Here is a 24,920-nt window from a genome sequence, read left to right as displayed (position 1 = left end):
AAGATATGAAATATTTAAGTACATAAATTTATAATATGACAGTGAGCATACTTATGTCTTCTTTTCATTTACGAGGGTGAATCAAATATAAACGAGACTTTTGTTTCTGAGCGCGTAAATTTAAAGGGAGCGAGCGGCCGCTTCTAGTGTGCATTGGTTGGGATGTCAGGAGTGGGGAGAGCAGGCCGTTGTCCAGTTCAGACACGTTTGGCGGTAGTATTCAAGATGTCAGAGCAACAAGTACACCTCTCAGTTGCGCAACGCATTATTATTAAATTTCTCACACATGAAGGCGTCAAACCAATAGAAATTCTGCAAAGATTGACTGCACAGTTCGGGGATCAGACACTGTCAAGGGCTCGCGTGTTTGCCTGGCATAAGAAGTTCAAGGAAGGACGTGAACTGGTTGAAAATGTGGAACATGATCGTCGTCCTCGAACCAGCATTACGGAGGAGAACATTCGCACGATTCGTGAACTTCTTGAAAGAGATCGGCGTTTGACACTTTCTGAAATGACAGCACAGGTTGGAATAAGTTATGGGAGCTGTCAAACAATCGTCACAAAGGACCTAGGGTTCCGTAAAGTGTGCGCCAGATGGGTCCCTCGCCTTTTGACAGCAGAACAGAAGTTGAGACGTTTCCAAGTGTGTCAGGAGCTTTCAGCACGGTTTTCGGAAGAAGGGGATACATTTTTGAATCGAATAGTCACCTGCGATGAAACTTGGGTTCATCATTACACACCCGAATCGAAACAAGCCAGTATGGAGTGGCGGAGGAAGGAGGAGGCAGCCCCTGTGAAAGCCAAGACGCGGTTGTCAGATGGGAAGGTGCTGGCAACTGTTTTTTTCGACCGGCGTGGCGTTTTGCACATTGATTTTTTGCATGAGCGTCGCACAATAAATGCTGCTTATTACTGTGAGCTTTTGAGGGAGGCAAAGGTTGCTTATCGTTCGAAAAGGCGTAAGCAACCGATTCGAGACGTCATTCTCCTCCACGACAACGCCAGGCCTCATACAGCAGCTCTAACCTGCACAACATTAGAGGAAATAAGGTGGACTCCACTTGATTATCCTCCCTACAGTCCTGACCTATCGCCCTGCGATTTCCATCTCTTCGGACCGCTTAAAGAAGCACTAGGAGGACAACGATTCCAAGACGACGCGGCGGTGGAGGCCTTTGTGCGCAATTGGCTTCTGACACAGCACTCTTCTTTTTACGATGCTGGGATCAAAAATCTCCCAATCCGCTGGGAAAAATGCATTTCCAAAGCAGGAGACTATGTTGAAAAATAATATGTGCTTGGCTATGTTATTTCACTGAATAAAATTATTTTAAAAATAAAGTCTCGTTTATATTTGATTCGCCTTCGTATTAATAAATATGTAAATAAAAAAAATCCTTATAGTATGATATACATATTTTATTTGTTTCATTTACATGATATTCATTGATGATTATGTTTAAAATAATAATTAGTACTAAATATTTAAATATTCAATAGTAAAAATGAAAAGTGCTGAAATGTTGAAGGTTATATACAGTAAAAAGAATGAAGTAATATACTTCCAAATTTACAATTTTTATACATTGTTACTTGTACTTTAGTAAAAATTGTTGATTTACTTTCAAGATTTTGTAATAGACATAGAATTAGGCTCAGGTAATAATCCTAATGTTTGTAAACAAATCTGTGCTGCTTCTGCCTTAGCTTGTTTTTTGTTTGGACTCGCAACACTTGGTTTGTATTCAATTCCATTTACTTTTACCTAAAGGTTATAGCATTAAACATATATACACAATTTAGAAACAAAAAAAAAAAACACAAGTATAATTAGCACAAAATTACACATACTTTAAACAGGAAATTTTTTCTATGATCTGGTCCACATTCAAAACATAATTCATAAACTGGTGCACCAAGTTTTCGTTTTGAACAATATTCGCCTAATAATGATACTGGATGTTTACCTGCAATATATAAATTTAAAATTATTTGTTATACCAAATTACTACAATATGTAAATTTTCACTAGAATATACCTTCTAAAGTTTTGATTGCTGGTACTAGTGGTTTGGTTGCTTTCCCTATTTTTTGTCCAATGTCCTGCTCGGAAACAAGTCCTCGTTTATCCAATTTTACTTCAAGCTGCAAGGGCTCAAGAGTACCTTCTTTATTTTTTCCCAAACCCTCCCCTGGTCGCCAACCCATCTTCTGTAGTAAAGCCATACCCATCCCACCCGAAACAGGCTGTGCTGATACTAATTGGTCCTAAATAGTTTTTTAAATTAAAATGTAATGAATTTCACAATGTTAATGAAATTAAAAGTTAAAAATGAGAGAAACATATAATCAAAATTAATAAAATAATTTAGTTATTCTATATGCAATTAATATTTTTTTAACATTATTCTAATATTTTTGGGGTGAAAATACTTACCAAAAAAATCAAAATTTGACATCACGCCGCTGAAGTTGTTTCTTCTCTGACGTAGCTATGTGCCTGTAACAAACCCTCAGGTGGATGCAGACTAATGCTAAATATCCCAGCTTTATAAACAAAAGATACAGTAACTCCAGATGAAATCCTGTGATAGGAAGCTGATGATAATTAGCAATAATCTAACAAGAGCCCATTATATAAATGAATTTCATGTAATCAATGATTCTATACACTTATCTTTGTTTTAAGTACACCTACAACTTATTTTCTTAAATACTAAATGTAAAGTATAATTACATTAATTATATAGTCTAATCACACAACACAAAAATCTATAAAATAATGGCGCTCCTGTGTCCATGCAGGCACAGAATCTACTTCTATGTAAGAAATAGTCTGTGCCTACATTACAGTTCTTATCAGATCTGCTATATATCAGAATATAGCATTGATCTTGATAGAGACTGTACCTGAAAACTTGTTACAGGCAATATCAGTATCAGGTAATGCATTGTTAAAAAAAAGAAAGAAACAAAAGAAAAGAAAAAGATATGGAAAGAAAAAAATAAAATTGTATTATGTACATATATATAACACAACAGTGTCAATATATGTCTTAATGTTCATATTTATCATCTTATTAATACTATGAATTATAAATTAGGTTACAAATATGTATTTAATTAGATTATTCCTACCAGAATTGCTTAAAATAGTTTTCATAGCGTGTGTATCTATATATATATATATATATATATATATATATATATACACACACATATATATATATACACACTATGGATATATGGATATATATAGAACAGCAAATAACAAGATAAATTATCTAGTAATAGTGTTACCTTACGAGCCCAGGCTTGATAACCTGAAGTAAGCTCTGCAGGTGAAAGTACTTTGGCTCCTGTACTCCCAGTAAATTGACCTGGCATTTGTTTACTTTCAGCCCATGTTTTCATCTATGTAATACACAAATAACAAATATATGAAAATATTAAAACATTTGTTAAGTAATTACATACAACAATACCTCATTTTGTGCTCTATACATTTCATTTTGAGCACATACATCATTTGGATTTTCTCTTAATTTTCTCATTGCTGCTAATCTTTGAGATACTATCGAACCAATATCTATTGGCTGAAAATATAATGTACATATAAATGCAAGTATATATGTAAAACAATTAAATAATAATTATCTATTTTCTATACCTCTGTTGCTATCGAGTGAGAAAAAACTGCCGGTTGCACTGGATATATAGATGTAGTTGAAGGTGTTATAGGAAAAGATTCAGTTGGGACAGTAGCTGGTATAAATTGTTTTTTCGTTTCTGGCTTCTTTGGGGCAACTGGTATCCATTCATTTTCTGCAATAAACAAGAAGTTTTGAATGATAAAATCATTTTGATTATAATAGCAAAAACATTACCGCTTTTTCTATGATGTTGTCCACTTGATACAGGAAATTGTAAACGTAATTGATTTGATGATTCTATTGTTTTTTCTTGGAATGTTTTGGTTGGTAATTGCTTTGCATCCTAAAACGCAATAATTATAAATAATTTATTAACATAATACATATATATACAGACGCAATATGTATTTAAAAATATATATATATTAAACTTACCTTAATATTCATGATAATAGAATTAGGTCGACCCTTTAGTAAAAAAGGATGATGAAAACCTTTTTCAGATTCACTTCCATCTTCTTCTGAAGAGATACTTGAAAGTTCTCCTAATGCCTCAGATTTTGATAATGATTTGCAGAAGTCTGAAATAAAGAAATAATTATTATTATAGCAGGACATGAACTAGAGGACAATTCGAGCCACGCTGTTGTTTTGACTCGGAGTACCAATATCGTTAGGATATACATAATGCAATAATAAACCAACTCCGGGCAAAACAATGTTGCCGCTACGTGTAACCGTCTAACAAAGGCGAATGAAAATTTACTGGTACCCCCTCGACCAGTATAAATAAACGAACACGATCGTAAGGTGATCAGTTTTTCAGTTTCAGTGTCGAGCGATTTTATTAGCGATTAACACACAGTCTTTAGCGAATCAATTAGTACCGAGCGTCTTAGCGTACATCCTCTTAACCACCCGTATCGAACAATCTACGGTTGACTCTGTATTAATTATTTTAAAATATATTTGACAGTTTCAACATCGAATAATCTCGTCATTGAACTACCACATGACCAACTATCCTCATTATAAAAGAAAATTATTAGAAAATAAAATTACAAAAAATTATTAAAAAATAATTATTTTTATCAAAGTATATACCTGTGAGTTCATCCACAGTTTTCCCTCCAGCTTGTATTGCAGCAATAGCTTTATCTTGTTGTACCAATGGTAATGTACCTTGTTTAATCATGTTTATTGCATTTCTTCTTGCTATTTCTAACAATTTCTTTTTATCAATTTCTATCCGTTCCCTTACAAGATATGGAAATTAATGAATTACATATGTAACTGTAAATCTGTATAAATTACATATACATATAGTTATAAAAAATAATACTAACTTTCGTTCTCTACTTCTACTTCGTCCTCGTACATATTTATCTCTGCTTCTATCATCACTGCGGCTTCTATGTCTTCGTCGCTCTCTACATTTCAAAGATTCTCGTTGATCACTACTTCGACTTTTGTTGTATCTATCTCTACTTTTATCTCTTCGTTTATCCCTTTCTCTGCTTTTACTTCTACGTAAACTCACACGTGTACGAGATTCAGATCTTCTTCTCTCTTGAGAATGGCAATTATGAGTGTGTTTGCTATCTTTGTTTATTGTAATTTTGCTGTTATAATTATACGCTTTTTCTTTGTATTCATTATTCATATATAATTTTGATTTTTCTATTCCTTCTGATCTTTTATCCACATCTCCTAATCTTTTCTTTTCTTTCTCTCTCAAAATTAATCTTAAATCATTTCTTGCAGTTACTTCTCCTTTTACAGGACTCAATGGGGCTCTGTTTTCTACCTTTTCTAAAGTTGGACTCAAAGTTGATGATCTAAATGAAGTACAACGAATTGGACTAGGACTTAATGTTGGAGTTCTATTATCTGTACTACTATCAGATAATTCACCATCTTCCATTCGAGCTGCCTTTTCCTTTTCTTTATTTTCTATTTCTCTAACTGTATCATTGTAAACTATACTATTTTTAAGATCTTTTATCAATATTTTCCCTTGATGTCCTTGCTTTGGTTTTTCTGTGTATAGAGAAAGATATTACAGTAGCAATATATATCAATATGTATAATGATTTTTTATTTAAACTAAGATTTAATGAAAAAAAATGTATATCAATCAAAAATATATTTCAAAATCATTTTTAACATAAATGGTACAAACCAAGAACTTTAGATATTAATTGTTCTTCAGGATCATCTTCAATTTTTTTTGAAATAGGTGGCAATTGAGGACTATCGGGTTCCTTTGTAAACATATTTTCTAATTTTGGATTTTTTTTAATTATTAATTTCTCAAAACTTTCTGATCCATCTACATCTTCTTTTCCTAGTCCATTATCTTTATTATAACCTTTCTTTTTCATATTGTTACATGTATCAAGTTTTGATATTTTACTTTTGGGTTCATCTGAATCTGACGACTTACTTGAATCATCTTCATGTCTCCGTTTTGTTTTCTTTCTATGCTTTCTTTTCTTTTTAATATCTATTTGTTATAAAAACAAATAATGTTTAATCGTAAATAATATATACACTTACCTATTTCTCTAGTTATTAATAATATTTTAATATTACTTTCAAGATCACTGTTACTCTCAGAAGAATTTCGCTTTGACTTTTTTTTATGTTTTTTGTCTTTGTGCTTATGTTTCTTCTTAGTTTTTTTTTTCTTGACCTGAGATTTAATAGGTTTCTCAATTTTAACACTTGCATTTGGAACTTGCTGATCAGTATTTTCTGATGATACTATTTCTTCTTCAGCATCAAATGTGCTAAACAACTCTGTTAAAATTTCATTTGAAGATTTTTCTGGCAGTCCGGGTTCCGGCTTAATTTTTATTCTATCAACACCGACAGTTGTAATTAAATTTGCAATATCAAACAAATCTCCCATTGCTGATATTAATTCATTGTAATGAATTAAGAACACAAATATTTAAATCTGTATCGATTTAAGATATTAGCATCCATCACATTCTATCATTTCATTTATATCATACTATCGTATTGAACCATTAGTCGCCATTTTAACAATCACAGCGACATCTAAATAATTAAAACTATGTAGAAAGAAAACATTTTATATATCTTCTATAAATAGACATACATCATCCTAAGAGTAATATAGTTATTTTATTTTTCATTTAAATTATAGTTGTATGTTCTATCCTATATCGTTTAGATTTTTTACACGTTAAAATCTTTATATGATTTATTATATAATTATACTTTAATTTGAAAAATAAAAAATATCATAATATATACATATGTATATGAGAACGTTAGATAAAAATGAATGTATCAGAGTATGTATAACAAAAAGCCTACATATACAATATTAGATGCTCTAAATCAGAATTTAATAGAAATTATCTCAACTAATGAATAAATATTCAAATAATAAAGAAAAAATTTCAACTAATGATAAGACTACAATATGTATGGTTTTAAAGGTCATTTAAAGGGTAATAATAAAGATATCGTATTTTTTTATTATACATGGTCATTAAAAAAGTTATATTTCTAATATACATATATACTTTAATGAAATTTGTATTTTATTTTAGACATATTACAAAAACGCTTTTAGGATTTTGATGATTTTTACAAAACATATAAATGTATATGTAACAACGTGTTAAAGAAACAAACAAAAAAGATACGACAATTCATTTAACATATGTATAAAAAAAGGTGCAATAAATAGAAAATTAATAATGTTCATGTGTAAATTTTGAATATACAAAATTTAGAATATCTCAGAATATTACATAAAATTTAGCAATTTTACCCAATATTCAACTTCACATGGAATAAATTTACTTGAATAAATAACAATAATAATAATTTAAAAATTTGGAAATGTTAATAAACGTGTTTGTACTTTTCATTCGTAATTGTATTTTTAAATACCGAAATTGTTTTTTACATACGGCAATTTTCATTGTATTATTTTAGGTTCACATAAATTATTTAACGCATGAAGTAGAAATTGCAGTGGAAATGAATGGAACAATTGTAGATAAAGATCTGTTACATACAGGAAATATATTTGTAATAATTTCGCGCTTTGCACTTTACTTTTAACTGTCTTCAAAAAAATAATATTTAACTAGAGAAATTTAATAAAAATGCAAGATTGTAATGCATTTCATATTCTATTTTATTATTTTCTAATCCTTTAACCCCCTATACCAAATACTTACAATTGCTATGATAGGTGATAAATATTTTTTAATCGTGATACATGTTAAAAATGAATTTCTTTATACATTGATGTGAAGAATTGAGAAAGTCTAACGTACACTCATGGCAATGACTTGGCTTATGTTTCTATTGCTTTATTACTCTCGAAACCCGGCGCGTTTTTTCGTTACAATTTGATTTCTTACGCTTTTTCGAATTGTATCGAAGCATTACGGGAAGGCGAAATTATTCATTATCAGGATGTATACAAATACTATAGAGTGCTGGCTCGGTCAGCTGGGGCTTGGATTCGTAACCGAGAGATTCATAGGTTCGAATCCGAGTCCCAGTCGATTTTCAACCAGCACACCTGCAACTCGATTTATTCTTAGTTGTATTATACTTATTTTTAATGCTGTTTTTGATGCTTCGAAAAAACACTTAAAAGTAAAATTCGAAGGATAGAATCACCATAAATATATCATCCATGTATGCAATGTATTTTTATCTATAATTGTAGTAATACTATGAATATGTATGGAATACTATGAGATGAAAGCTCGTACAGTCATCGTAACAGGTTCTCTACATACTGCACAAGTTGTCATGCCAGGAGCACATTTTACACAAGCAACCATATGTCCACATGGTAAAAATACCACTCCTAATTCTCCGTTATAACAGATTTTGCACATTCTTGCATCATCAGTAGGTTTGGTATTTTGTGTTTTTATATTTGATGGATTTTCTGCTGGCTTGGATTCCAAACTCCTTTTTATGGGTTCTGTATTGCTTGCAATACCCCAAATATCGTTATTTTGAGAACTTGATCCTGGATTGCTTTCTGTCTCTTCTTTCCTTTCTACTTCTACACTTGTAGGTTGTACTTTCTTAATAAAACTTGGTAGATTCATCTGCATTGTTTCCTGAAAGAAATACAATATCCATAAGTATGTAATCCAGTTATCAAATACTTATTATGCATATGGCATAAAATATGCAATTAAGGATATACATTTGTGTACTTACTTCTTTAGAAGGTGGAGATATATGCTGGCCTGTTATTTTATTTACATAATCTTGCCCTTGAACGATTAATAAATAACAGCATTTAGAAAACCACTTTGCGTGTTGCTCCCAAGGATCATCTTCTGGTTCCCAATCTTTCAAACCACCTCCACAGTGGTAACACAAGGTTTGGTCACCTTTCCCAGTATAAAAAAAGCCTGCATCGGCTAATTGTTCTTTTGTTTGTGGCATAGATTTAGGCCACGTTAAAAATGTGCGTAACCTAGCATCATAACTAGCATATTCTGGATGTGTTGGTCCCTTAGTCCTACCCAAACCTAAACAGCCAAGTTTAGCTGTGTTCGGTAGTTGTACTTCCATTGAAAAATTATGGTCATCGGGACCAGATGTAGGTCGATATTCTAAACCATAAGGACTACATACATCCCTACTTCTTGGTATTGGTGGTATCACTGTACCGGGATCTACTCCAATGGGTACATTACCACAGTTCAGTTTACGAATAAATCTACACCTTGCAGACCATCTCTGATGATCAACCATGGGTATATCACCTTCTACCCATTTACATATTTCAACTTCACATTCGAAACATTTCACTTTGTCACTTTCACCCGTATAATAAAATCCTGCAGCTGCAAGCTTTTCAGGTTCAATGTATGTTATAGGCCAATTTTCAAAACTCTGAAGTCTTGCTGCTTCAAAACGGTAATCAATATTATCTGCTTCATCATGACATATATCAGGTGTTACAGAAACTGATGGTGTTAAATGTGCATTTCCTGAAGATTTTAAGTTTGTATCATTTCCCAAGTCTCTGTGTTTGATTATACCAATCATTTTATTTGAATTGTTGTTAAAAATGTCTTCAAACCTATTAAAAAAATTGCAACTATTGTATAAAATATTAATTGTAAATATACTTTTATTAAAATATTATTGGCCCGCAATTATTTTTTTTACTCTAAGTATCTTTCATAGCATCAATTTCATTTTATTAATAAAAATAAGTAAGTTAACTTGCAATTATATATAGTAAAATTGTGCAACATATGGAATATGCATATTTAAATATATACTGCGTTGAATGTACGATCGTATTATACATTTATGGGACATACCACCCGCATTTGATAAGAAAGGGGGAAGGGGAAGGACTCTAAACTTGTTAGATGATTACAATGCCGTTATGATTCTTGAATGACGGAGTATCATGGACTTTTCTCAGTACATAACGTTGAAATGACGCAGCCTACGTATCACACACAAACGAAAACTTCCGAGAACTCTCTCTCTCTCTCTCTCCTTCTCGATTCTTAGAGTTTACACAGGCTCATGCTCTGTTCACCGCCCTGTGCAACGTTGCCGCTTGTATGGCCCGTATTTCAACTTCTCTTGTTGCATTACACCACTGTATGCTCATGAGAATGAAATGCATCGACAAGGGCGTAGCAACTGACATTTTACATTATTTAATACTATAATTTGATGTTACAAAATCTTACTAAATTTATTGGTCATCTACAAACACCTAAACAGTTCATGCTACTTTTTATTTTAAAGTTTTTATACAAAACAGAAAATATGTAATAAATACTATATGTATATATATATAATGTATTTTAATACGTACGAAGATCATTTATTAAATCTTAGTTAAAGAATATTAAGAACCTTCCGCAAATGACGTTATAAGTTTTTGACTTTTAATCTAATAATAATGTTGTGATACTATTAGGAAAAGTTGTAGTTTATACAGATCACTAAACCGGTTTGTTAAATTGTATACTAGAAATCTGTAATGGACTTTTTCCTCTTCTTTTCAGAACGCATACTTTTCTAATGTTCCCGTTTAAAAGAAACGTAGTATCGATGCTGATGTCGAATAATTTTACAATGACTGAAACATGTTTATAGGATATAAAATACATATACACATAATAAAAAATGATACAGTTATTAACAACTTATCTAACTTTGAAACAAACTTATTAAAATAGTATATATTTTAGTATATATTTTTTATATATTATATTAGTATATATTTTTTAATGTTCGTATCTCTCTCATAAAAGATTAATAAAATTTGATATAATTAAAATCAGAAAAAAGTAATTAATTGATTAATTAATTTTTATATTCCGTCTCTAAAGTAAGGAAAATATTTTAACAATACGTAAACAAGAAAGAGAGAAATATACAATATATACATCGCGGAATTAAATCTTAAAGTTACACTGAACTTTCACATCTGTTTCATTTTATGACATTTGGCAACAGCGTAATCAAGAGTAGGAAAGGGAGAAGTGGGAGAACACAACGGAAGTTGGTATGCAAGAAAGATAGCCTCAACCAAACATAACTCATTATCTTCTTACAGCAAAAGTTAAAAATTGTTTTTTCAAAATTAGAGTGATTGTACAAATTACTATATATTTATGCTATTTAGAGCACATTTTGATATTTAAAATATTTAATCGAAAGATACAATTTCTGTATAATTTATGTAAATTCTATAAACTTGTGTAAATTATTAACAATTTGAGTCCATGAAATTATTTCACTAACATGTTTCATATTTTCACTAACAAATAAAGAAACGTTTCCAGTTAATTTTTGTCTCGAAAAATGTTATATCTGTACGATTGGTAAAATAAAAATGCATTACGTATATAACATACCAATATCAGACGTCCTGACTTCGACAAGTCGCCAAATGTTCAAAAAACACTGTTATCGACGTTATCATACAAAACTCGTCCATTCACTCATACCTTTTGCGTGCCTGACACTGAACGTGGCAAAACTTCTGTTTCTACCTCCCACCTACCCTACTCTACCACATAACCCTACCACGATCCCACTCAAGCAACTAATTATCGATGCTGCGCATGCGCGTGCAGCACCACGCAAAGAATCTACCTATACCTAAAGCGGACAACACATTTGTCATTAGTCATTTAGCGCAAAATTTAAATGAAGCTTCGAATCTCATCTTTCTATTATTATTAATTTCCTAGCAGAAGTTTATATACATGATTATAGTCGTATTTCGTAACATACCTAACGTATCTATCTAACTTCAATTCAGTTCTTTTCTCAGCTTATTCAATTTTAAGTTTAAGTAAAGTTAAAGATAATTACGCTTTATTCATTCATAAACATTATCTTCCACCTGAAAATATAATGCTTTTATCTAGAGGAATTAGAAAGAGTACATACATATATGTATCATTCGTGCAGCGTTTTCGCGGAAACCTACATTGCGTAGCGTAGAAATACGAAGTACGATTAATGAAATATTTCACACGAGCGTGAAATTTTCTTCTTAAATTCTATGCGTTCGAAGCTCCAGAGATGTATCGCGTTTCTTTTATTTGTGAAAAAATGTAATTCCTTAGAGAAGATATCATTTCTCCTCCCATTAATTCATAAATTCACGTACACCTAAGTACAACTTTTGGACTCTGTATTTTATCTTTTTTTTTTTTGTAAGTATTTCTGTATAATTTGGGATTCCGGCGCTATTGCTTATGTGCATGCTAGCAAGATTGTTATTTAGGCTTACAATGTAGCGGGTCTCCATTGTGGGCCAACTAAAGAAATATCACTACTGATAATAACAGATGATAAATATTTGAATTCATTTTGAAGCAATTCAAAGTTTTTTAATAATACGAAAATGCAAATTGTTTCGAGCATAATTAGGATATAATTTCAAAATTATCATAACTTCTAAATGTAATACAATCTTATTTCATTTGTTTGATCAGATACTACTCAAATATGTATACTTGATAAATGTATCATTCTGTTTTCCTACCAGTTGAGACAATGAGTCAGTTTTTATGAGCCTAAAATAATCCTATGACTAGCGTATTTTATGACCCTAATAATCCCAATCGATAGAACAGATATGAAAAATCGGACCAAAAAATGTGACCTGAAATAATATCTGGTAAACAATAACACCCAAGAAAATAATTTGGGTCTATATCGTACATCAAAGAATTAAAGTACTTAATCATGTATACCCTCTATAAAGCCTGTAGTTTTCTACTCCGGACATCTTTCAATATCTTATTTTCTATATGACGGTATTCAATTTTTCCATGTGATAGTTTTCATTTTTAACATCATATTGCACTGTTTTATACGTAATTCTTTCAACCATCATCTGCTATCACTACGTTGCATCCAATAAAACTTCGAATATCTTACTATATATAATTTCACATTTACATTTATTTTTAGTATTTTTTATTTCGTTGTTTGTACGAATAAATTGACTATATTTCCGACAAACAATCTAATCTTAGTATTCCAACAATTAAATAGGTCTAATACCGAAAGTCAAGCGATATAATCAATTCTATACAATCAAGCAAGAGTTCTTCTGAGAACAATTAGTCAATTTCTCTATCTATTGATAAGCACAAGCCGAGTTCTATATTCAAAGAATAGAATTGTATTTTAAAGCTATCTTTCAATAAAGAATCAGATACTCGTAAATCGAATCAATATTTTCCACCATGATCCAATTTTGCAATATAATGTAAGAAGACACGGCAGCACACGACAATATACGTACATATATATTATATCTTTAGTGCAATTTTTTATTTATTATATCTTTCATACTTTTATTATCATTAAAATAAATATGTATTAGTAAACATACTAATATAATCTTTTAAGTAAACAAATATACATACGTCTAAAAAACATAATGAAGAGGTTTCAAACGATAAATATAAATATATAATCAAATGTTTTAATATCGAATGTTCTTAGGAAACAACAATGAAGTTCTTCCTTAAGCACTGTAGTTCTCACTCAACTTGATTTAACTGAAGCGTAATAATAATAATGAAGTTCGTAGAAAAAGCACCGATCAATCTACTACGTTTTCTTTATATGTATATTTTTAGTTGCATATTAATCCAGTGCGTAAATTTCTTGGAAATATTTCTTAAAATGACAATTTGATAAAATCAATACATATGTATATATACCTGTCTTTTTAAATATCGTCAAGCTTAAACTTTTTTTTATTTACATTTCAGCATTTATATGACTTCTGCAGAATTGTACATAAGAAAATTTTTTCCCTAGTATTTTTAGCATTTTTATATTTAATACAAATTTAATGTTTTTAGAAATATAATATTATCTGTTATAGAATTATTATAACGAAATATATTAAAGATATTATTTTATATACGTACTTGGCATCAGAAAATACACAGTTAATAACATCAGTTTTACAATAACAACTAGTGAGGTATTAGTAACAAGGACTATTTATAGTATTAAATAATCTAAGATAGCTTATCTCAGTTTTAAATTACATTGAAAATGTACTGATTAAAATTATTTTCTAAAAACGAGATATTTTATTTGTAATGTATAAATAATACATTGATATAAAATTAATATAAAATGATAAATATATTACTATACATTCTTTATTATCGCAACTGGAAAATTTCATATATTATATATAATGTAACATTTACCCTCTCAATCAAAAATGTTGTATGATTAGAATAGACATTATAAAATTATATGAAAATGTTCTATTCAGGAATATTACAAGCCAAACCTGGAAGAACCATATACCGAAGGCATTAATTAAAAGGTACCCGCACATAGCCTCTATAAACACTCCAGATTATTAGTCGGATTCTTACAATGGACATTTTTCCACATCTTTTTTTTATAATGGTGGCTAATTGTTTCATATAACGATTTCCATTTTTAGCTTTGTACTTTTCTTTTTTCACATAAAATTTATAACTCTTATTACTGAGTTGAAATCTGTATCTATTTTTTTTTTCTGAATTTTTCTTCTTCTAAGGAGGAGACAATCTTATTTCAACATCCGAATGAAACAATCTAATTCCTTCAAGCAAACAAGTCTAATTCCGAAATTTATCGTTAAACTAGTCGAGTGTTATAATTAACACGTTGAATACGACGTTAATTTTACAGGGATTGCCCGAGGCACCACGATGAATTTTTTATATTATACGATACATATAATGTTGAAATATTACCTACAAGATATATGTTACGGTGTATAATCATCATTAATGAATTTATCTCACTGAGATCATCGGTGGCCTCCCGTGGCGCTGAAATGCGATTTTGCGCTATTCACTTATTCTTTGCGATTTATCATATTGTTTCTTCGTGTTGTCAAATAACTGTTCTATGTTCTTAGGTCCCGTCTTAGGAACCCATCATAAACCATAATCCATCCCTCGGTCAAGATGGTCATCCATTTTTGTTAATATATAATTTATTCAGACCCGCAATGACCCTAAAGAACCGTTACAAGATTTAACATTGTTTACTTTACTGTCAAGACCCTTAATTATCATCAAACATCTTTCAAATCGAAACGTTCCTTGGGGTTAGTGTTCATTAAGATGAAACACGAAAAGCGGGTTCCCAACGGGTTCGGCAGTCACTGGTGGGGGGGGGGGGGCGCACATAATAGATCTATTTTCCATGTATAAATGAAATTATCTTTATATGTTTTATACTGCATTAATTTTGTCATACCATTGTAGTAACGCTGATAATAATAAAAAATTTATAACTATTGACATTTGCTGTATTTCTACTAATCTCACCGCGCCGGTCATCGGTGATCCCCACAGCGCCACGGCCAAGTTGAATGCCGGTTACCGGTGACCCCTGTGGCATTCAACGTGTTAAAAAATGGAATTTGTACTAAGGAGTTATCTTCAAACCTCGTAAACCAAATCTTAAACATCGTAAAACAAATCGTAAACCTGGTAACATAATGCAACACAACCCAATACACTACAAACAATATTAAATTCATTTCGTTCAGAGTACATAATTGACATTAATATCAACTACATATGAAGATATAAAATTTTATTTGCTTAGGTAAAAATTATCTATATTATCATTATAATATTTAATATTATATGTTTATTAATTATTGAAACCATTAGACGTAATAACACAATTTTCTATTTGAGAAATACTGTATTAGTACATAATTTGTTTCTTTCACTATTTTTTGATATATACTCTTATTTTAATGACTAAATTATAAATACAATGATATACATACATTATTTTCACGAAATATACAAAAAATATATTTTTATACATGTATATCTTTACGTTTTAAATTATTAAATTTGCATAAATAAATTTAACGATTAATATTTTACTATCTGTTTTATGATAGAAATGTACGGACAGTTGCTTTAATTTCTTGTCTACACATTAGACAATATGTAAGAGATGGCGCACAGTAAACACAAGTTGCTAAGTGTCCACAAGGTAAAAATACAATAGCTATTTCTCGATCCATGCAAATTTTACATAAACGAGCTTCTTTTAATTTTCTGTTTTCTTCTTCCAAAGCTGCTGGAAAAGTGGGCAGTATTTTTCATTAAATTAAATATATACTAAGACTTATTATATACAAATTTAATTCAGGTCAATGATTTTATGATCAATCTTTTATTTTTATTACTTACTAGATTCCTTAAAGTTAGTCTTTTTGTCAGTATTGCTTTTGTCATTGAATATTACAGAATTCCCATCTTCGATTGAACATACTCTATATTCATCTTTTTTAACAGTATTACACTGTTCTATACCACTATTGGTTTGCTCCCTTAGCATTATGATTTCACACAATAATTAATTCTAGAAGAGATGGCTCAGATATATAGCAAATAATTTTATTTGTTACTAACCTTGTTGATTCTTCCATAATTTGATCACAAAGAACGTCTTCTATAAGTTGATCAGAATTTGTATATGGTGTCCCTATTTCCTCCATTCGTTTTTTTAATGCCCTCTTTACTCTGCCCACATGTAATCCAACTTCTAAAGCTTCCTGGGAGAAGATAATGCCCATGATTATATTAAATGTATTTTAGAAATAATCAAATAAATATATGAACTATTACCATTGCTGGTGGACTCTCTAGTAATTTTTTTAACGTTGCTTCGGTAATTTCTAATGAAGGTATAGTAGTAGGTGGTACCTCAGCTGTATCTGTGCTTTCATCTTCTGTTACACCTTCAAAAATCTATATGGAAATAAAGTAACTTCAAATTTTTACAAAACATATGATATAAATATAGTTGTATAATATTTACTGATTGATCCAAAGGTGGTCTGTTGTTAATGCAGTGTTTGATAAATTCTTGTCCTCTTACAAGATTCACAAATTCGCATTTAGGAAACCATCTTGCATGTTCAGTCCATGCATCATCTGTTGCTTCCCAATTTCGTAAACCACCATCACAGTGAAAACATCTAACATGGTCACCAAACCCTATTATAATATTTTCATACTATTAGTTTAGTATTATTTAGTATTATAATATCTTTATTCTATATAATTTATACCATCATAATAAAATCCAGCACTAGCTAATATTTCAGGAGTTTGCTTAATATTTTCTGGCCAGCCATTAAAGGTTCGTAATCTTCCTTCATATGTTGCACAATCTGGTTTTTTAGGAGTTGTGTGTATTTGTATTCCTAAGTCTGAGAGATTTGATGTTGCACCAGGCATTAATTTTACATTAGTTAAATATAAATTATCTAATGAAAGAAAAATTCAAATAAAATAATTTCTGTATAGAAAAAGAAAAAGCTTTTTTAGCATACAAATACCATCTTTATCTTGATGAACATAGAAGTTACAATTAGGGAAATATTCTTTATGTTTTCTCTCTGGATCATCACCAAGTTTCCACTTTCTTAGAATACCTCCACAATATGTACATTGTACCTATAAAAGGTATGATTTTATATATTATATAAATATGTATTATGTAAAATTTATAATTTTTAAATATAGTATTACGTCATCATCATGTTGAAGATAATAAAATCCAGCTTTAGCAAGTTTTTCAGGCGATACAATAGAAGAAATTGGCCAATTAGTAAAGGATTGTAATCTTTGTGACATAACCTTACATTCTTTTTGAGGTTCTTTATTCTGATAAAGGTTTATAGATTGACATTCAACTATGTTATTGTCCTGTGATGTTTCTGTTGATGATGAGGCTAATCCAAGATTATTAATAGGTATTGGTATCAGAGGGACATTACAAGTACTAGAAGGATTTTGAACAAAAGGACAATTAGGTTCGGCTAATCGATGGCGCACTATAGCTTGATCACCATAATTCCAATCAGAAATTTTTACTCCACATAAAAAGCATTGTACTTCTAAGGCATGTCCAGTGTAGTAAAATCCGGCTTTTGCTATTCGAGCAGCATCAACTGTGGCATTTACTGGCCAATCCGTAAAAGTTCTTAGTCTACTTTCTTCAATATTCATTTTAGAAATTCATTTACCTTTACTTGAATATTACAGATAGAAAAAATTAACCAATTTTAACAGAGTCGTATGTTCGATTTACAACGTAGAATAAATGACTATCGTATGTATTTTACGTTGGAAGCCTCATTATTATACTGATATTGTATTTATACTGAGACATATTGATTTGATATAATAATCATCTAAATATCACGTCATAGTATGTAGACTAATAACGAAGTAGAGAAATATAATTAAAAGGTTACATTTCTACGCGTGCGCGATATTTCAGGACCGTCTTTATTAGGGTGCCTGTATTTTGTTCAGACTTTTATTAATATACACTCATAATGCAAATTATAAAATTCACCAATTTATACAAATAAAAGTTTATATTTACAATAAATAAAAATTTAAATAAATCGTATATATGCAACTATTTTATAAATAAGTCTCGATACTCGTTAGTGAAAACCGTCCGAAAATTGAATCGTGAAAAATGAATATGGAAGACAACAAAGTTCTCGTTCTGCGACACGCAGCATAAATAGAGTATTTCTATCTCTGTCTGAAATATTCATAGCAGGTCACGCATCACGATACGTAGGACACGAATCTCCTGAACGTGAACGTGAACAATAACAATTGTTTCCTATCTCTATTTCTTAAAATAATCTGATAATGTAAATTATTCGTTCTCTTATTATTTTTATAATTAATTTGTTATTATTTACGCAAGCGTTGCCAGCTGCCTAGCGCGGGCCGGATTGTAAAAGTTAACCCAAATTCGAACCCAATATGTACATTGATATTCTGCTTTAATTGAATTATAACAAACATTTCTTATAACCTTGCATATGTAGTTGTGCATGGGGCTTTAAGGACGACCAACCTTTATTCATATATTACTATATACACACAAAATAGGTAACCAATACTAACGCGTATGCTGTCACGGACGTACAATTGTAGACACAATTCACTGTAATGATATCAACATATAGTTTTTTTATGAATATTTCGTTAACAATGTTGCTGAAAATGTTGATTTCTACAACATATCGAGAAATCGTCGAAATCAGTGGAGAAGTAAATTTTCTACAGTTTTATCATAATTTCTGATATATATATTTTTAAATAAGAATTATTACACTATTTGATTATAATACATATGTTTTATTATTCTTTAATTTATTATATATATCTTAATATACTTAAATTATGTACATATAATTTACAAAAATTTATTTTATAAAAAATTCTTTTTTATTGTTTAGATATCTCTCATGATTTACGTTCATATACTAGGTTGTCCGGAAAATGTCTTTCTTTCGCAAACGTGTTTTTTTACAACAGTGCACCTTCATACAAACGTGAAATCAAGTCTGTGAAATGTCGCGGTGTTTATCTCAACAGAATAAAATGGATCGTACATAATTCGATACAATAATATAAAACAAAAAACGTTGCGCATTTATTATTTCCTCATAAAACGAAAGAAACTTTCCGGACAATCTAATAGCTCTAAAATAAAATTAAATGATGTCGTTATAGTTTGTCCAACTAGAATCCTCATAGGATCATTTTTTGAAAGATTATTAAGTTTAGCTGCACCAAAACTTGAAGCCATAAAATGGGTAGCTTTTGCTCATGTTTATCCACTAATAAATTTACACAAAATAGCTCGTCGAGAAGTAATCAATCATATGATATTGCAATGGATATAATAAGAAGGGCTTCAACCTTATAAAATTCACTGCATTCAAGAACTCCAAATAATTATGCCAATCAACGAAATTTTTCCCGTTGGATGCTATATAAGTCGTAACGTGATCTACGCTTTCGAAACATATGTTATTTACAAATGAAAGCTGTTTCTCGCGTAATATCATCCTCAATGAACAAAATGCCAGAATCTATATTCATAGAAATCTACGTGCAACAGTTGAAACGGTGGGAAACGAAAATGTTTATAGTTCCAGTGAACAAATTACTTCCGCTGAACAATTAAAAAATCCGATTCAATGTGGTTTTTATCATACAAAGTCAATACGTAATCTCGAGGAGAAACTTAGTCGAAATGTACAAATACGAGTTCGGGGCGGTTTAAATAGAAAAAAAGAAGAAAGAAGACAAAAAGGAAGGAGGAACAAATATAGGATATATAATCGTGGATATGGGTTATTTATGCGCAACGATAGATGCTATTTTACCTGCATCTGATCGCAGAATGTAAGCACATTATAAATAAAGTAAGTTCAAAAATTAATGGAACTTTAACATTTTCTTCCAAGAGAACGGTTGAGTTGCGATCCATGGTTCCTTAACCCTTTGCGGATGGGACGGTTCGAAGTCAACCGTACCGTGGAGTCGAGCCGCTGCCGCGATAGTCATTTAAAATTGCCAGCGCACATTTCTGCTTAGACGCGATTTTCGTTCATAGCACTCCAAGATCTCAAATTCTAGCCATATGTACATGCACAGAATTTCCACAGGATAAATAAAATGACACACATATGAGTTTTTTATATATGTGCATACATGAGTCTTTCGGCTCTATCAGTTGTTTTTGCCAAACGCATATATGAGTTACTCGGCCAAATTGATGGTTTACGCAGAACGCATATATGCGACGGTAGTTCGCAAAGGGTTAAAGTTTTTTATCTTGATGATGAACAGAATATAAGGTAAAAAAAAAATGTCTGACCTTAAAATTCAAGGTCATAGTCATTTTTGTACGAATTTCTTTTTACAAATTTTCACTGATACAGAGATGTAGAATTATACTATGGTGGTTTTTACACTTACTTTTTATACACCCGATACATTCAATTGAATACTATGAGATGAAGGCTCGTACAGTCATTGTAACAGGTTGTCTGCATACTGCACAAATCATCATGCCAGGAGCACATTTTACGCAAGCAACCATATGTCCACATGGTAAAAATACCACTCCTAATTCTGCGTTATAACAGATTTTGCACATTCTTGCATCATCAGTAGGTTTGGTATTTTGTGTTTTTATATTTGATGGATTTTCTGCTGGCTTGGATTCCAAACTTCTTTTTATGGGTTCTGTATTGCTTGCAATATCCCAAATATCATTATTTTGAGAACTAGATCCTGGTTTGCTTTCTGTCTCTTCTTTCCTGTCTACTTCTACCATTGTAGGTTGTACTTTCCTAATAAAACTGGGTAGATTCATCTGCATTGTTTCCTGAAAGAAATACAATATCCATAAGTATGTAACCCAGTTATCAATTACTTATTATGCACATGGCATAAAATATGCAATTAAGGATATACATTTGTGTACTTACTTCTTTAGAAGGTGGAGATATATGCTGGCCTGTTATTTTATTTACATAATCTTGCCCTTGAACGATTAATAAATAACAGCATTTAGAAAACCACTTTGCGTGTTGCTCCCAAGGATCATCTTCTGGTTCCCAATCTTTCAAACCACCTCCACAGTGGTAACACAAGGTTTGGTCACCTTTCCCAGTATAAAAAAAGCCTGCATCGGCTAATTGTTCTTTTGTTTGTGGCATAGATTTAGGCCACGTTAAAAATGTGTGTAACCTAGCATCATAACTAGCATATTCTGGATGTGCTGGTCCCTTAGTCCTACCCAGACCTAAACAGCCAAGTTTAGCTGTGTTTGGTAGTTGTACTTCCATTGAAAAATTATGGTCATCGGGACCAGATGTAGGTCGATATTCTAAACCATAAGGACCACATACATCCCTACTTCTTGGTATTGGTGGTATCACTGTACCAGGATCTACTCCAATGGGTACATTACCACAGTTCAGTTTACGAATAAATCTACACCTTGCAGACCATCTCTGATGATCGACCATGGGTATATCACCTTCTACCCATTTACATATCTCAACTTGACATTCAAAACATTTCACTCTGTCACTTTCACCTGTATAATAGAATCCTGCAGCTGCAAGCTTTTCAGGTTCAATGTATGTTATAGGCCAATTTTCAAAACTCTGAAGTCTTGCTGCTTCAAAACGGTAATCAATATTATCTACTTCATCATGACTTATATCATGTGTTACATCAGCTAGTGATAAATGTGTATTCTCTGAAGTTTTTAAGTTTGAATCATTCTCCAAGTTCCAATGTGTGATTGTACTATTCATTTTATTTGAATTATTGTTAAAAATGTCTTCAAACCTATTAAAAAAAATTGCAATTGTTATATAAAATATTAATTGTAAATAAACTTTTATTAAAATATTGTTGACCTGCAATTATTTTTTCTACTCTAAGTATCTTTCATAGCATCAGTTTCGTTTTATTAATGAAAATAAGTAAAGTTAACTTGCAATTACATGTAATAAAATTGTGCAACATATGGAGTGCGTATATTTTAATATATATACTGCGTTAAATATACGATTGTGTTGTACATTAATGGAACATACCATCCGCATTTGGCAAGAAAGAGGAAAGGGGAAGTATTCTAAACTCGATAGTGATTGCAATGCCGTTATGATTCGTGAATAACGGAGTATCACTTTTCGCAGTACATAACATTGAAATGACGCAGCCTACGAATCGCACACAAGCCTAAAATTCCGAGAACTCTTTCTCTCTCTCTCTCTCTCTCTCTCTCTCTCTCTATCTATCTATCTATCTATCTATCTCACTCTTTCTCGATCCTTATAGTTTACACAGGCTCATGTTCTGTTCATCATATCATCATCGATATCAACCTGTGCAACGTTGCCGCTTTTATGGCCCGTATTTCAAATTTCTACTTCTTTTATTGCATTATACCATTGAATGTTCATGAGAACGAACTGTATTGAAAGAGCATAGCAACTGACATTTTATATTATTTAATGCTATAAATTCATGTTATAAAATTTTACTAAACTTATTAATCGATTACAAACATCTAATCACTTCATTTTATTGCATATGGTGGTCATTTATTAAATTTTTTGATTAAAGAAAATTAAGAACCTTCCACATACAACGTTATAAGACTTTGATTCTTAATCCAGTAATAATACTTTAATATTATTATGTAAGGTTAGTTTATGCAGATCACTAAACCGGTTTGTTAAATTGTATACTGGAAATCTGTAATGGACTTTTTCCTCTTCTTTTCAGAACGCATACTCTTTTAATGTCCTTATTTAAGAGAAACGTGATATCAATGCTGATATGGAAATGCTTTACAATGATTGAAATATGTTTATAGAATCCATTGATTTGAGAGTTGTAAGCATATGAAGTCAAGCATCTTGAGCGTATTTGACAGGTTACTTGGACGCCATATTGACTTCTAGCCACGATTTGTCTAGTGAATGGAGTTGATGGCTGTAAATAAGTGCACGTGGATAACAGCCATTTTGCGGCGGGATTTTAAATCGTGATTCAAATTATTACTTATTAATTTGATATCGGATTAGATGTAGGTGATAATTTACTCACCGGCCGGTTATGACCATGAAGATATAAAGATAGAGTGTGTAAGTGGGCTGAAAAAGTGATATAAGAATAGAAAGAGAAGACTGCTACAGACTCCTTGTGTCTTTGTTTAATCGTGCACATTCGTACAATAAATACGCAAGTGAAACACCGATTAACGAGTGGTTTCAATTGATGAAAGAAGGGCAAAAGAGGTCTCGATGCAGCGTTCTCTTTTTATTCTCATATTCTTACAGATTTCTGCGTATATCCCATCCATTTACACGGAAACATATCCACCTGTACTCCATCTTTATATCTCTAATTTCCTGCGAACTTTAGTTCAATGCTCATCTATGCGAACTAGTCATAAGATGGATAGAAGCCAATATGGCGTTGAAGTAACCTTTCAAATACGCTAAATCTGCTTGACTTTCTACATGCATAATTTTTTGAATATATCCCGCACCTTAAAACTTGTTTTTTAGGTCAAAAATTACAAAATTGCAAGGAAAGTCAATCATTTTGCGTCCTCTAAGGTAAAGATTGCATTTATCACGTTTGAAAACGACGTAATCAAGAGTAGGAGTGAAAACAGTGGGAAAACACAACGGAAGTTGGTATGCAAGGAAGATAGTTTCAACCAAACATAATTCATTACTTCTTTACAATAAAAGTTAAAAATTGTTTTTTCAAACCTAGAGTGATTATATAAATTACTATATATTTGTACTATTTAAATGTTATTTGATATTTGAAATGTTTAATCGAAAGACACAATTTCTATATAATTTATGTAAATTCTATAAACATGTGTAAATTATTAACAATTTGAGTCCATAAATTTCATTGCCATTTTTTTGGACAAATGAAAAGACGTTTTTAATTCATTTTTTTGAAACATCGAAAAATGTTATATTTATATGATTGTTAAAACAAGAATGCATTACAGAGATAACATACCAATATCAAATGTCACGTCCTGACTTCGTCGATTTGCCAAATCTTTGAGAAACACTATTATCAATATTATTATACAAAACTTGATCATTTATTAAAACTTGTTCCAAATTTGGTCCAGGTTATTCCTACTGTGTACGGATTCTACTCAGACAGCTAACTATAGGTGTTACGGATGTCCACGCAGCGCCGCGCGGAAGGTCTATAGTTACCGTCGCACGGTAAAATGTCGCTCGTGTACATTTAGTCTAAAGGACAACGCATTTGCCATTAGTCATTTAACGCAAAATTTA

General features: G+C 31.1%; 5 protein-coding genes across 13 annotated transcripts; 1 reads left to right on the top strand and 4 right to left on the bottom strand.

Annotated features, from left to right (window-relative positions):
- The first annotated feature begins 162 nt into the window (after window positions 1–162).
- LOC132910549 (histone-lysine N-methyltransferase SETMAR-like) lies at window positions 163–1,606 on the top strand. The gene is made up of 2 exons (XM_060966323.1): window positions 163–1,179; window positions 1,532–1,606. Exons 1-2 carry the CDS (start codon window positions 163–165, stop codon window positions 1,604–1,606), a joined length of 1,092 nt encoding a protein of 363 aa, XP_060822306.1.
- On the bottom strand, window positions 1,401–6,784 carry LOC132910873 (protein Son). 3 transcript variants are annotated; one of them, XM_060967000.1, is made up of 12 exons: window positions 6,251–6,779; window positions 5,838–6,161; window positions 5,002–5,695; window positions 4,760–4,911; window positions 4,091–4,236; window positions 3,890–3,998; window positions 3,673–3,827; window positions 3,488–3,598; window positions 3,303–3,416; window positions 2,042–2,270; window positions 1,854–1,969; window positions 1,401–1,767 (listed from the first exon to the last, which is right to left on the bottom strand). In XM_060967000.1, exons 1-12 carry the CDS (start codon window positions 6,567–6,569, stop codon window positions 1,627–1,629), a joined length of 2,610 nt encoding a protein of 869 aa, XP_060822983.1. In that variant the 5' UTR covers window positions 6,570–6,779; the 3' UTR covers window positions 1,401–1,626. The 3 variants fall into 3 exon arrangements, with proteins under 3 accessions (XP_060822983.1, XP_060822984.1, XP_060822985.1); XM_060967001.1 differs by lacking the exons at window positions 1,401–1,767; window positions 1,854–1,969 and adding an exon at window positions 2,440–2,549 and having other exon boundaries at window positions 2,191–2,270; window positions 6,251–6,784; XM_060967002.1 differs by lacking the exons at window positions 1,401–1,767; window positions 1,854–1,969 and adding an exon at window positions 2,440–2,502 and having other exon boundaries at window positions 2,191–2,270; window positions 6,251–6,782.
- Window positions 6,785–7,151: 367 nt separating this feature from the next.
- LOC132910882 (death-associated inhibitor of apoptosis 1-like) lies at window positions 7,152–14,676 on the bottom strand. Of its 4 annotated transcripts, none has more exons than XM_060967024.1 (3): window positions 14,119–14,676; window positions 8,891–9,764; window positions 7,152–8,787 (listed from the first exon to the last, which is right to left on the bottom strand). In XM_060967024.1, the coding sequence occupies exons 2-3, from the start codon at window positions 9,728–9,730 to the stop codon at window positions 8,407–8,409; spliced, it is 1,221 nt and encodes a 406-aa protein (XP_060823007.1). In that variant the 5' UTR covers window positions 9,731–9,764; window positions 14,119–14,676; the 3' UTR covers window positions 7,152–8,406. The 4 variants fall into 4 exon arrangements, with proteins under 4 accessions (XP_060823007.1, XP_060823008.1, XP_060823005.1 ...); XM_060967025.1 differs by having other exon boundaries at window positions 8,891–9,672; XM_060967022.1 differs by lacking the exon at window positions 14,119–14,676 and adding an exon at window positions 11,572–11,733.
- A 1,202-nt stretch (window positions 14,677–15,878) lies between these two features.
- LOC132910880 (baculoviral IAP repeat-containing protein 7) lies at window positions 15,879–18,632 on the bottom strand. Of its 2 annotated transcripts, none has more exons than XM_060967016.1 (8): window positions 17,767–18,632; window positions 17,574–17,691; window positions 17,304–17,444; window positions 17,051–17,229; window positions 16,858–16,980; window positions 16,642–16,784; window positions 16,420–16,559; window positions 15,879–16,306 (listed from the first exon to the last, which is right to left on the bottom strand). In XM_060967016.1, the coding sequence occupies exons 1-8, from the start codon at window positions 18,244–18,246 to the stop codon at window positions 16,116–16,118; spliced, it is 1,515 nt and encodes a 504-aa protein (XP_060822999.1). In that variant the 5' UTR covers window positions 18,247–18,632; the 3' UTR covers window positions 15,879–16,115. The 2 variants fall into 2 exon arrangements, with proteins under 2 accessions (XP_060822999.1, XP_060822998.1); XM_060967015.1 differs by having other exon boundaries at window positions 17,304–17,501; window positions 17,767–18,629.
- A 1,613-nt stretch (window positions 18,633–20,245) lies between these two features.
- LOC132910883 (baculoviral IAP repeat-containing protein 7-like) lies at window positions 20,246–24,778 on the bottom strand. 3 transcript variants are annotated; one of them, XM_060967028.1, is made up of 3 exons: window positions 24,631–24,778; window positions 21,552–22,422; window positions 20,246–21,448 (listed from the first exon to the last, which is right to left on the bottom strand). In XM_060967028.1, exons 2-3 carry the CDS (start codon window positions 22,386–22,388, stop codon window positions 21,068–21,070), a joined length of 1,218 nt encoding a protein of 405 aa, XP_060823011.1. In that variant the 5' UTR covers window positions 22,389–22,422; window positions 24,631–24,778; the 3' UTR covers window positions 20,246–21,067. The 3 variants fall into 3 exon arrangements, with proteins under 3 accessions (XP_060823011.1, XP_060823009.1, XP_060823010.1); XM_060967026.1 differs by lacking the exon at window positions 24,631–24,778 and adding an exon at window positions 22,494–22,839; XM_060967027.1 differs by lacking the exon at window positions 24,631–24,778 and adding an exon at window positions 22,674–22,839.
- Between the last annotated feature and the right edge of the window lie 142 nt (window positions 24,779–24,920).

Source organism: Bombus pascuorum, chromosome 9 (assembly GCF_905332965.1).
Source record: "Bombus pascuorum chromosome 9, iyBomPasc1.1, whole genome shotgun sequence".
Taxonomy (NCBI): domain Eukaryota; kingdom Metazoa; phylum Arthropoda; class Insecta; order Hymenoptera; family Apidae; genus Bombus; species Bombus pascuorum.
This window is presented reverse-complemented; position numbering and strand designations above follow the sequence as displayed.